Here is a 13,422-nt window from a genome sequence, read left to right as displayed (position 1 = left end):
GGTGATAGGTACACTAGCACATGGATACACTAAAAGCAAACAAATCTTATATATATATTAATTAAAAATGATTTCTATGGTTGTGACAAGAGATTAGAGCACCACTTAGGTCTAGCATATGGTAGTGCTAGGGATTGAACCTGGGGCCTCAGGCACACAAGTCCTGTTCTCTAATATTTCCTTATCTCCCCAGCCCCGAATTATATAATTTTAATGGGCTAATTATATATCGATTATAGCACTAAGAGCCATTAGATATAAAAACAAACAAACAAAAAAACAAAAAAAAAGTCAAAAAAAGTTGAGAGAATTTATCTCTGCCATACAGGATTTATAGTTGTAAGAACAGTCATTCTACTGTAACCAAGGAGAAAATGAGACAAGTCATAAAAAAAAACAACTTTTCAAATATTGTAAAATATGCAGCACAGAGATGTGACTCATGAGAAAAAGGAAACAAATAGATGAGTCTCACAACTGCTCTAGCTTGCTGTCAGAGGCAGTTTCTAAGCTGTAGCATGGGAGGAGGAACTAAAAAAGTCATATAGTCTTACTGAGCTATGAACGATGAGTTTGGAACCGCCAAAGCAGCTATACCTTGCAGAACAAAGTAATTGACAAATGAATATTCTAGAAAATGAGACTTCTGCAAATTTTTGATTGAATCTAATCTGTGCATACATAGAGTTAAAGTCAACCACAGTGGGGTAGTAGAAGGCCAAACAATTCTCTCATCAGCCTAGAATTGCTTTTCCAACAGCATACTGAAGGAACTGGAGAATCTTAGAAAGTTATCACCTGGGGGTCGGGTGGTAGCACAGCGTGTTAAGCGCAGGTGGCCAAAGCACAAGGACTGGCATAAGGATCCCGGTTCGAACCCCCGGCTCCCCACCTGTAGGGGAGTTGCTTCACAGGCGGTGAAGCAGGTCTGCAGGTGTCTATCTTTCTCTCCTCCTCTCTGTCTTCCCCTCCTCTCTCCATTTCTCTCTGTCCTATCCAACAATGACATCAATAATAATAACTACAACAACGATAAAACAACCAGGGCAACAAAAGGGAAAAAATGGCCTCCAGGAGCAGTGGATATGTGGTGCAGGCACTGAGCCCCAGCAATAACCCTGGAGGCAAAAAAAAAAAGTCATCACCTTAGTAAATGAGGCTAACTTAGTGCTCATGCTCCCCCCACCCCCGTGTGTGTGTGTGTGTGTGCGTGTGCGTGTGTGTGTGTGTGTGCGTGTGCGTGTGTGTGTACCACTGGAAAACAAACAAAAAATATCCAAAATTATTTAAAGGAAGAAGATCTAAACTCTATAAAAATTACCAAGAGTGGCCCAGGAGGTGGCACAGTGAGTAAAAGCATTGGACTTGCAAGCATAAGGTCCAGAGTTTGGTGATTGGCATTGCATGTGCCAGAGTGATGCTCTGGTTCTTTCTCCCTCTCTCTTTCTCATAAATAAAATAAATTTTTAAAAAATTTTATTTATTAATGAGAAAGATAGGAGAGAGAGAGAGAGAACCAGACATCACTCTGGTACATGTGCTGCTGGGGATTGAACTTGGGACCTTATGCTTGAGAGTCTAGTGCCTTAGCCACACTGCACCACCTCCCGGACCACATAAAGTAAATATTTAAAAAATATTTACAAAGAAAAGAAGCAGATGATTATATTCTATAGCCAGAAGAAATATTAAAATTTTACAAAGATGAGATAATAGAACTAGTGAATAAAGATCTTAAAATAGCTATTAAAGATCTTATAAATATGCTCAGTGACAGAAGGTAAAACTGGAACACGAAGAGCAAATAGTATGTGTGTATGTATATATTTTATATTTTATATATATATTACCTCCAGGGTTATTGCTGGGGCTCAGTGCCTGCACTATGAATCCACTGTTCCTGGAGGCTATTTCCTTTTTGTTGTCCTTGTTTTTATTGTTGTAGTTATTGTTGTTGTTACTGATGTCGTTGTTGTTGGATAGGACAGACAGAAATCAAGAGAGATGGGGAAGACAGAGAGGGGAAGAGGGAAAAGAAAGATAGACACCTGCAGACCTGCTTCACCGCTTGTGAAGTGACCCCCCTGCAGGTGGGTAGCCGGGGGCTTGAACCAGGATCCTGTGCTTTGCACCATGTGTGCTTAACCCACGGCACCACCGCCCAGCCCCCTCAAATAATATAATTTTTATATGACCAAATTGGAACTGACAAATATAAAGTATCTGAAAACACATAACACTATATCTGATGAATCTACTTGAGAATTAGACACTGCAGACCAGAACTTGAAGTCACAACAACAGAAACTATCCAAATGAAGTAAGCAGAGAGAGCAAGGAAGACTAGAATCAGAAGCAACAAGTAACAGTAGTGGTATTTAATTCATGATGATGTGATCTACCACTCCCCCCCCCCCTTTTTTTTAGATAGAGACAGAGAGGCAGAGAGAGTGACAGAGACCAAAAGCAGCAACTCTTCTTTCATGGTGGTGGGGGCCTGGCTTGAACCTGGGCCATGCACATGGCCAGCAAATCAGCGCTCTATACAAGTGAACTCTTTCACTAACCCTGATAAACCCTGAGATTGAAGTTCCGGCACCTGCAACATGAATCCACCGCTCCTGGAGGCCATCTTTTCCCCCTTTTTGTTGCCCTTGTTGTAGCCTCGCTGTGGTTATCATTATTACCATTGTTGATGTTGTTCGTTGTTGGATAGGACAGAGAGAAATGGAGAGAGGAGGGGAAGACAGAGGGGGAGAGAAAGATAGACACCTGCAGACCTGCTTCACCGCCTGTGAGGCGACTCCCCTGCAGGTGGGGAGCCGGGGGCTCGAACCAGGATCCTGAGCTTTGCGCCACGTGCGCTTAACCCACTGCGCCATCGCCAGACACCCCCATCTTCCATCTTCTTTTTTAACCGGTGAACTGCTCAACTCGGTTTATGATGGTACCAGGGTTTGAACTTTGCCTCAGGCGAGAAAACTTTTGCATAGTCACTTTGCTGTCTACCTGGCCCTAACTATATATTCTAAGGATAAAGGCTTAGTTCTACTGGAAGGAAGTGAAGAAAATGTTTTTGGGAACATCAGTAAACTACAACAACTATTACTTATGCAATGCATAAAAACTCTGTGAGCAAATCCCAACTAAGTTTTTTTTTTTTTTTTGCCCACTGTCATTTTAAGAACAAATGAGTGATAATGAAACAGGAAGCATTAATTTAACAGGGCCTTTATAGGAGGTGAATCTTGCAGATTTCATATGGTGGCAGGGAGGAGTGAAGTAGTTATTCTAAACCAAAGGGATGGTACCTGAGATAACTCAAGTTTTGAGAACATTTCAGCATCCTAAGCACATTAAAGTAACCACGCCTGTTCGAAAGAGGCAACACGAGCACAACAGATGGATAGCACTGAGCAACAAAAATGCTAGTAATTAGAAAACAGCAGGCTTTCATAGTTTGATTCTCATTCCAGCAGCATCCAGTATTTTTTGTTTGTTTCCTTACCCAATCTGGAAATGTAAGCCTCTAATAAAATAGCAATACAATACTAACTGACACAGAGAGAACAAAAACAACTTAAAGCAAAGGAAGGTATTTCTGTTTACAAGTCATAGTAAGGATCTGCTTTTTAATGTGGTGCCAGGTAGTAGAACCCAAGGGCCTGCTATGTGCACAAAACCACTGAGCAGCCTCCTCTGTATAGTTTTCCATGCTTTAGTTATTTGTTTGTTTATTTAAAGAAAAGGAAAGACAGTTAAAGATAAGAGAGCACAACTCTAACATCTTTGGAGCTCCTTTTGGTTCTGTTCACAGTGTTCCCATTTGGTGATAGGCTCCAACCCAGGGCCTCAGGCACAATGAGGTCAGTGCTCTAAGCAAGTAAGGCATCTCCAGGTCACTCATAATACACACACACACACACACACACACACACACACACACACACACACACATACTGCTAAGTTAAAAGGAGAGAAGGAAAAAAGCTCACTTGGATAGTGTGCTGTTTCGTTACATGATTGACCCAGGTTAGAGCCCAAACCCTACTGCATTGAAGGAAACTTCGTAGCTTCAGGTAAGGGGACCTTTCTTTCCAAACAGCTAAGCAAAGACAAACAAGATTAAAATCTTGAGTGGGGAAAAAAGGTCTAGGAAACTTAAAATAGTTTACAAGATTAATTCTAATCTAATTTGTCATTTGCCACGTCTGTGAAATGGCAGTTTGAGGGGGTCGGGCGGTGGTGCAGTGGGTTAAGGGCACGTGGCGCAAAGCGCAAGGACCAACTTAAGGATGCCGGTTCAGCCCCCCAGATCCCCACCTGCAGGGGAGTCACTTCACAGGCGGTGAAGCAGGTCTGCAGGTGTCTATCTTTCTCTCCCCCTCTGTGTTCCCCTCCTCTCTCCATTTCTCTCTGTCCTATCCAACAACGAACAACATCAACAATGGTAATAATAATAACCACAGCGAGGCTACAACAACAAGGGCAACAAAAGGGGGAAAAGATGGCCTCCAGGAGCGGTGGATTCCTGGTGCAGGCAACCCAGCCCAGCAATTACCCTGGAGGAAAAAAAGAAAAAAAAAAAGAAATGGCAGTTTGAGACTAGGTGGTTTCTAAAGTCGTCTTGATTAAAATTTCAAGTTATTTGGCATAAAATTTTCTTAAACTTTCAATTTAATATACTAGGAGTTTAGAAATTGTAATATAAGCTTACAGGAAATGTTAAGAATACTAATATATTCACTATGTATGGGGTTCAACAGCATCCCATAAACAATTCAGCAATACACTGATTTCACAATTCCTGTTAGCATGTGTTCAAAAGTATGAGCTGAAAATAGTATGCAATACAGACACTCCTTGAGAAGAAGTTACAAAAGACTATATAGCCAGAGAATCCTGATAAGGTTTCATGAAAGTAGGAAAAGCATCATTAACTTATCATGCTAAGCATAAGTCATTCTTAAATTCTGAAATATTTAGATTAAGTTAAAATTTGAGATTTTTATCAACTGCACAACAAAAGCAGCAGTACCTTCACAATCAAATATCACTGCATATCTCTCTCCTTTGATTAAATAGGAGAAAACTGCTTGTGGGACTCTCTTATTTCTGCCATTCTTACAAAATACATTAGACATATTCTACGCTATTGTCAGAGAGACACATTGCACAGAAGCACCTGGGAAGGCAAAATTTAGCTATACTGATTTAAGTCTAGGATAAGTAAGTTTTATCATCATGGAGCTTTACAAAGAAATTATATTTCTCAATGTAAGATAACTTGTGCTGTAATGAGGGAAATCAAGGAATTACTTAGATTATTAGTTTTATTCTTAAAGAGCTGTACTTCAGGGTAAACAAGTTTACTGTTTAAAAACTACATAAAACCAAGACAGCAGCCTAGCACAACAACTTCCATTAGAAAGAAATTAGCTCTTAAACCAAAATAACATTTAAGGACCATGAAAAAAACCCCTGAAAAACGGAGGCCACAATAAGTAGATAAAAATAGAAGCTTTTTCTTTTTAAACATTTAAAAACTCATCCCTGATTGTCAGGCTGACCTTGCTATTATTCGTGCCATTTTTACAGGTTCACTAGCCCGATAAAAATTCCAACTTTAAGAACAATTTTGAAGCCATGTATGCTTCAAGCGAATGAAATAATACTATTGTAGTAGCACAAGCACAAGAACGTACAGCTCAGTGACCTAGAAGATAATCAAACTTTGTGTCTTATCAGCAAATTAGCAACCACACCCCTTAAAAAAAAAAAAAAAAAGAACATACTTATTGTGCTCCACCAACTGCTACAAAGAGCGTCTTTTCCCTTGAAAATGCCATTACTTCATTGCCTGGGACGACCATGTTTGTTTTGGAATTACACACTTTTACAAACATTGCTCCAGAGTCAAGTTCTGGACTCTACCTCTCCCTGAAACACAATCAGTTTTGGGGTGAGCATGGGGGTGGGGGGTTGAGGGAGGAAGAGGGAGCCTCCAGACCCTGAAAATGGGTGTCAACTCCTCGGTCCTTAACTATCAATTACAACGAGGCGAGAAGCAATCACAATTGCATTCTGTCCATCTCAAGACTTAAAAGCATTTCAAGCCTCCAGCCCCCGCCTAGCGATAAGGGCATAACTCTCCTGGGCAGTGTTTCCTTTGGGTTCTTAAAAAGAAAGGTTTTTGTTTTATTTTAAAGGGAGGGGGAGGTATTAAAACTATTGAGTTTTTGACGGCTCTCATTTGTCTTCAACCCAGGCAAGGCCTGTCTGAACGCCTCCCCCCAGGGAAGGTCGTGGGAGGCGAAAGGCCGAATGGAATGAAAATAAAATAAGCGCCGGGGCTGGGGGGAGTGGCGGGAGTGGGGGAGGCGCGGGGGAGGAAGCCCCCTGCTTACCTGCCAGCGGCCATAGGTGAGGAGGACCATGGTGGTGGGGATGGCGGTGCCCGACATGGCGTGGGTGGAGGGCATGCTGTACTCGGAGTTGTAGAAGACCTCCAACTTGATGACGGGCGGCGAGGCGGGCCGCGGCCAGCGCACGATGTCCTTGGTGCACTGGCCCACGTACATGACCAGCACCCAGGTGACCACGAGCCGCCGGCCCACCAGGGGGTCCAGGTTCCAGATCCAGAAAGGGAAGAAGACGATGTAGAAGAGTTCGTTGCCCAGCTCCGTGCCCAGGCAGAACAGGTAGTAGAGCGGCCAGTTGCTCACGCGGGCCAGCTGGCCCTCCTCGCCCGTCAGCGAGTTGCGGCGCAGAGCTCCCGCCACCCGCGGCGAGGTCGGGCCCTGCTCGGGAGGCAGCCCGTTCCGGACGCCGTTGGGGACGCCGTCGCTGTCCGGGGCGGCCGAGCACTGATTGCGGTCGCTCCCGGGCGGCTGGGAGCCTCCGGACGCCCCAGGTGGCCGCTCACGGCGCCGGGAGACTCCGGCTGCCGGCGCCCCTGCTCGCTCCCCATCTTCTCTCGCGTCGGCGGCGGCCGCGGTGGAGCGACTCGGCAGAGCTTCCACCCCGCACAGTCGCTGGAAACTGGCCACTTTCCGCGGGTCCTGCAGACGACCCGCTAGCAGGGCCAGGTGTTGCCTCAGCGACATGCTTAACGGCACCCGCGCTGCCCTCAGACAGCAGGATGGCGGCAGGAGGGGAGTCCCCGCGCGTCCCGCAAGCTGGAGTGGCGGCCGCGGCAGCTCTCTCGACCCGCTCGGATCTGCCGGGTGACGGCGCCACAGGCCGCAGCGGCCGCCGCGCGCCCCCGCCCCTCCCTCGTCGCGCGCGCTCTGCCGCCGCCCGCGGCCTCCACGCGCCGGCGCGCGCCGCCCCGCGCCCCGCCCCCTCTGCCAGTCAGGGAGGGGTCCGCCCGGGGCTGCCTGCGGCTTCCTGCGCCCGCCTGCGCCCGTCCCCGCCTCTCGCGCCCGCCAGCGCCCAGGCTGCCTCGGTCCCGGGCCTGGAGCGGCAGCCAGACCCGCTGGCCGACTGGCTGGAGCTTCGCATGAACGCCCACCAGGCGTCGCGGCGCTCGGCCGGGCGCACGTAGCGCGTCCCGCTCTCGAACTTGAGCCGTCAGTCCTCCTCAGGCCGAAGGTGCCGCCTTCTCCCTGTCGGCCATGGACTTGGAGAAGCCTGGGTGCTGGAGGCAGCCTCGAAGGTGCAGACGGCCAAGCACCGGGGCGGCTGCTGGCGGAGAGTCAGGAGGCGAATGGCGCCTGGAGGTGAAGTCCGTAGCCTGCTCCGGAGTCGCGCCGCTCAAGCCATTGAGCAGCTTCTCCCGGGGAAACCACGTGCTGGCGATTGTATTGTAAATCCCAGGTCCATACGTGTCGATATTTGGGTCTGAGAGATCGAAGTGAGTCTTCGTTTCCTTGTGCAAATTCCTTTTGACTAATTTCCAATAACCACGCGTCCTGTACAGAAGAAATGAAATTGGTTGACAGGATGCAGCACGTGCATTTTTTTAATTTGAGAAAGCAGATCTATTTAGAGAGCACATTTACCTGTCTCACAAGTTAAGAAGAGTGACTTCTAGAAAGAATAAGTTTTATTTTTATTGTTATTTTCTTTATGAGTGAGGTCTTTGAACTCTTAAGACCAGGAAGTTGTTTCAGGTAGGGTGAATTACTGTAGTTAAACACATTCAGCTTCTTCCAAGAAACTGGCAGGAAAATTCTTCTGCCCTTATGTCATTAGGCATTTTCCTTTCATTTTCCCAGGGACAGTTATTCTAATCTCATTTCATTTGCTAGGCTATGGCCATACAATAATCACCTCTGTCCTCAAATTTCCACAGTACAAATGGGAGAGGGAGAGTTAGGTCTGCCTGTACCATTCAGAGTATATAGCAAACGCTAAAGCAGAGACAAATAAGCTGACCGAGGACAGAAAGGAAGGTTTTAGGAGTTGATCCTATTGAGCCTGTTCATAAATAAAGAGCAAGATATGGATAGGAGGAGAGATCCATTTAAAGAAAGAGAATGAATGAAGACAGAGTTGGAAGGGAATGTGATTGGAATCCGGTTAAAAAAAGCAAAGCGTGGACTAGATCTTAAAGGCCTTGATTGTGAAACGGATTTTTATTGCATAAGCAATGAGGACCTATAAAAAATCTTTAAACCAAGGTGTGATGCCAACAGAACAGTGCTTTCGGGAAAGTTAATGAGGAAGAAAATCAAAGATGAATTGACTGAGGTGAGAGAACAAAGGCCAGGTAAATATTTACATTATTGCAGTAATCAGGTGAGACAGTATGGGTGTCTGGATAAGGATCATTGTTTAGGGATTCATAAGAATGATAAAGATTTGAACAAGATTTGGAAAAGGATAAAAATTTGAAATCATACTTCTGTGAGCAAATACTAACCCATCCTTAAAAGTGAGGTAGACAAAACAAGTATATCAGCAAGTATAAAGAAGATATAAAACTGGATATGCAGCAACTCTTGGGAGACATGGTATAAGTAGTGAATAGACTTGAGTTGCTTAAGCGTGATCCTGTGAAACAGATGATTAACTGGCATTGGAAGACCCGGACAACTTTATAGGAGGATGAGGCGGTTTGCATATGAATCTTTTTTTTTTTTTTTTTTTTTTTTTTTTTTGCCACCAGGGTCATCACTGGGGCTTGGTGCCTGCACTGAGAGTCCACTGCTCCTGGAAGCCATTTCCCCCATTTTTGTTGACATTTCTGTTGTTGGAGAGGACAGAGAGAGAGAGATCAAGAGAGGAAGGGAAGACAGAGAGGAAGGGAAGACAGAGAAGAGGAGAGAAAGACAGACACCTGCAGACCTGCTTTACTGCCTATAAAGGGACCCCCCCCTTTAGGTGGGTTGCTGGGGACTCGGACCAGGATCCTTACACAGATTCTTGTGCTTGGTGCCATGTGCACTTAACTCACTGCTACAGCCCAGCCCCCACATATATACTTTTGTCAGAATAATTTGTCTACAATTTAGATGAATTTAGGTTTTTTCCAAGGACTGTCTCTACACTGGGGATCAGTCTAAAGATAGCAAAGAAGGTATATATAATAAAGGTAGAAAGTGATTTCTACTTACTTTTTTTAAAGAGTTATTTGTTTATTAGTGATAGAGCACCAGAGCATCATTCTAGCATATGTAGTGCTGAGGACTGAACTTGACTTTATCCACTGTACCATCTCCTGGGCTGCAAAAGTGATATTTCTATCTCATAGCTAAATTGTGACTCTCAGTACTAGCATATTTTTTCCAGAATGCAGTATTCTCTTTAAAGGTAAACAAAGGTGATGGGGAAATGGAATTTGATTTGTGAGGATACAGACTGACAAAATGTGAAGAGACTGACACTGCCCTGCTGGCACAATAAATCAGTTAATGAGAAGAACATTGTCTTAACTGTGAACCAAACCCCCATGGTAAACAATAGTTCTAGTCGATTCTGTTTTCTCTCACTCTGAACTTTTCATAGTGGAATATCTTAACACAATAGAAATATAATTATATTAAATAATTCAAATATAAACTTTCTGTGGCAAACATTTTCATAGTAAAGCATGGATTTAAAAAATCTATTAACTATTCACCAGAGAAGAGACTCAAAAGGCCAACAGATATGAAAAAAGCTCCAAGTCATTGACTGTCAGAGAAATGGAAATAAAGACAACTATGATATTCCACTTCACTCCTATGAGAATGTCATACTTCAGAAAGGATTGTAACTATAAATACTGGAGAGGTTGCAGGGGTAAGGGAACCCTCCTGCACTGCTGGTGGGAATGTTAATTAGTCCAACCCCTGTGGAGAACAGTCTGGAGAACTCTGAGTAGGCTAGAAATAGACCTACCCTATGACCCTGCAATTCCTCTCCTGGGGATATATCCTAAGGAACCAAACACTCCCATTCAAAAAGATCTTTGTACACATATGTTCTTAGCAGCACAATTTGTAATAAATTTGTAATAAAGCCAAAACCTTGAAGCAGCCCAGGAGTCCAACAACAGATGAGTAGCTGAGTAAGTTGTGGTACATATACACAATGGAATACAACTCAGCTGTTAAGAATGATGAATTCACCTTCTTCATCTTGGATGGACTTTGAAGAAATCACGTTAAATGAGATAAGCCAGAAAGAGAAGGGTGAATATGGGATGATATCACTCATAGACAGAATTTAAGAAATAAGAACAGAAAGGGGAAACACAAAATGGAACTTGAACTGGGTTTGGTGTATTGCACCAAAGTAAGGGACTTTGGGTGGGCAGGGACTTTCAGGTCTTGGTGAATGATAGTAGAGGAGGACCTAGACTGGAGGTGAGAGTGTTTTGCAGAAAACTGAGAAATTTTACACATGTTGTAACAACTGTATTTATTGTAGACCATTAATCCTTCCCAATAAAATATTTTATAAGATCTGGTTATGAGAGAAAGAGAAGAGGGAGAGAGAGAACCAGAGAATCACTAGCACATGTGATGTGGGGATCAAACCCAGAACTTCATGCTTGAGAGCACAGCTCTTTATCCACTCTACTTCCCAGGCCACATGTAAACTTTTCATTTTTGCAGAGCAAGGGTCTTGCCTATGGCAATACTGTTCCTTAGGAATGAGCCCCCATGAGGATTTTTTAAAATTCTTTATTAATAAAAAGGAAACATTGGGAGTCGGGCGGTAGCACAGCGGGTTAAGTGCACGTAGCACCCAGCTCAAGGACCCGCGTAAGGATCCCAGTTCGAGCCCCCGGCTCCCCACCTGCAGGGGAGTCACTTCACAGGCGGTAAAGCAGGTCTGCAGGTGTCTTTTTCTCTCCTCTCTGTCTTCCCCTCCTCTCTCCATTTCTATCCTATCCAACAACGATGACATCAACAATAATAACTACAACAGCAATAAAAACGAGCAACAAAAAGGAAATAAATAAATATTTAATAAATTTAAAAAAGGAAACACTGACTAAACCATAGGATAAGAGGGGTACAACTGGGGGTCGGGCGGTGGCACAGTGGGTTAAGCGCATGTGGTGCAAAGCGCAGGGACTGGCGTAAGGATCCCGGTTCGAGCCCCTGGCTCCCCACCTGCAGGGGAGTCGCTTCACAGGCGGTGAAGCAGGTCTGCAGGTGTCTATCTTTCTCTCCCCTTCTCTGTCTTCCCCTCCTCTCTCCATTTCTTTCTGTCCTATCCAACAACGAATTGCGTCAACAAGGCAATAGTAATAACCACAACGAAGCTACAACAAGGGCAACAAAAGGGGGAAAAAATGGCCTCCAGGAGCGGTGGATTCATGGTGCAGGCACCGAGCCCAGAAATAACCCTGGAGGAGGAAAAAAAAAAAGAGGGGTACGACTTCACACAGTTCCCACCAGAACTCTGTATCCCCTTCCCTCCCCTGATAGCTTTCCTATTCTTTAACCCTCTGGGAGTATGGACCCAAGGTCCTTGTGGGATGCAGAAAGTTGAAGGTCTGGCTTCTGTAATTGCTTCCTGGATGAACATGGGCGTTGACAGGTGGATCTGTACTCCCAACCTGTCTCTCTCTTTCCCTAGTGGGGAAGGTCTCTGGGGAATTGGAGCTCCAGGACACATTGGTGTGGTTGTCTGTCCAGGGAAGTCTGGTCGGCATCATGCTAGCATCTGGAACCTGGTGGTTGAAAAGAGAGTTAACATACAAAGTCAAACAAATTATTGACCAATCATGGACCTAAAGACAGGAATAGTGCAGATGAAGAGTCCCCATGGTGATATTTTAGTTCATTTTTAATTTCCATTAACCTAGTTCTTAGGACAAAACAAATAGTGAATAAAGAACGAATGGGTTACTGTGAATGTATGCAGTTCACAGGTATGGAAAAAAAACAAACCCATTAAATTGCATCAGAAGAACTAGTTTCAAGGCCTATATAAATCTTTGAAGAGACCTAGTGACCCTTAGAGATGATTACTTTAGAGATCATACCACAGGTTCTGGTCAAACCAGTGTGTTGACTAGCCATTTAGTAATTAATTCTTGGAATTGAGTTTCAAAGATCACTAAAGGACAACAGGAAAGTAAATCTCTTCTTTATGGACAATCCGGATAACATTCATACCATTCTTCAGAACAATGGTGCAACATAAACTTTTTGATGTACTTTACAGATACACTATCCAAAAGCTGTACTATCCAAGTGAGAGTTTTGCCAGCTCTTTGCTAAACTATATATATTAATCAGAACACTGCACAGCTCTGGTGATTCAGGGGATTGAACTTGGGTCTTTGGAGCCTTATAAATGATGGTCTCTTTGCATAACCATTATGTTACCTACCCCTACCCTCTAAACTATCTTACTACTATCATTATTGAAGAAATTCCATCTTCTTTCTTAGGTTAATAATATTCAACTGACTTTGAGTTCTCAATTTTCATGTTATATTTACTTGGTCACTAAGATATAATTAACATACATTACAAAATATTTCATGAAGTCCCAAAAAGAATAGAATAGTTTTCCATTCATTTTAACTAATGTATAGAAATAACAGTAATGGGGCAGGGGTAGACAGCATAATGGTTATGCAACAGACTCTCATGCCTGAGGCTCCAAAGTCCCAGGTTCAATCCCCTGCACCACCATAAGTCAGAGCTGAGCAGTGCTCTGGTTAAAATAATAATAATAATAATAATAAAATTTTAAAAAGAGAAATAATAGTAGTGAAAACTAAGCTAAATGCATAAATGGCAGTATGAACAATATTAGCAGCTTAACAGCAAGAAGAAATTTCACTTACACAGAGGGAAGGAGCTATTGATTGAAAAGAAGACCAAACTTAAGGTCCGGGGTTCTGGCAGTAGTGCACCTAATTATGCGCACTTAGTGCAAAGCACAAGGACTGGCTCAAGAATCCTGGTTCAAGCCCTCAGCTCCCCTGCACAGTGAAGCAGGTCTGCAGGTGTCTATTTTTCTCTCTCC

The 13,422-nt window shown here is 44.0% G+C and overlaps 1 protein-coding gene across 2 annotated transcripts in view; it reads right to left on the bottom strand.

Annotated features, from left to right (window-relative positions):
* The window catches only part of SGPP1 (sphingosine-1-phosphate phosphatase 1), a 34,193-nt gene extending 26,842 nt beyond the window's left edge, over positions 1-7,351 (bottom strand). The window contains exon 1 of one of the 2 annotated variants that reach the window (XM_060174862.1): positions 6,408-7,351. In XM_060174862.1, the coding sequence (XP_060030845.1) occupies positions 6,408-7,106 (699 nt within the window). In that variant the 5' untranslated portion in view covers positions 7,107-7,351. The remainder of the gene's footprint in view (positions 1-6,407) is intronic. The other variant, XM_007530908.3, reaches the window with a different exon arrangement.
* Between the last annotated feature and the right edge of the window lie 6,071 nt (positions 7,352-13,422).

This window comes from Erinaceus europaeus, chromosome 16 (genome assembly GCF_950295315.1).
Source record: "Erinaceus europaeus chromosome 16, mEriEur2.1, whole genome shotgun sequence".
Lineage (NCBI taxonomy): Eukaryota > Metazoa > Chordata > Mammalia > Eulipotyphla > Erinaceidae > Erinaceus > Erinaceus europaeus.
Note: the sequence above shows the minus strand (reverse complement) of the source record. Positions and strands in the feature narration are given on the sequence as shown.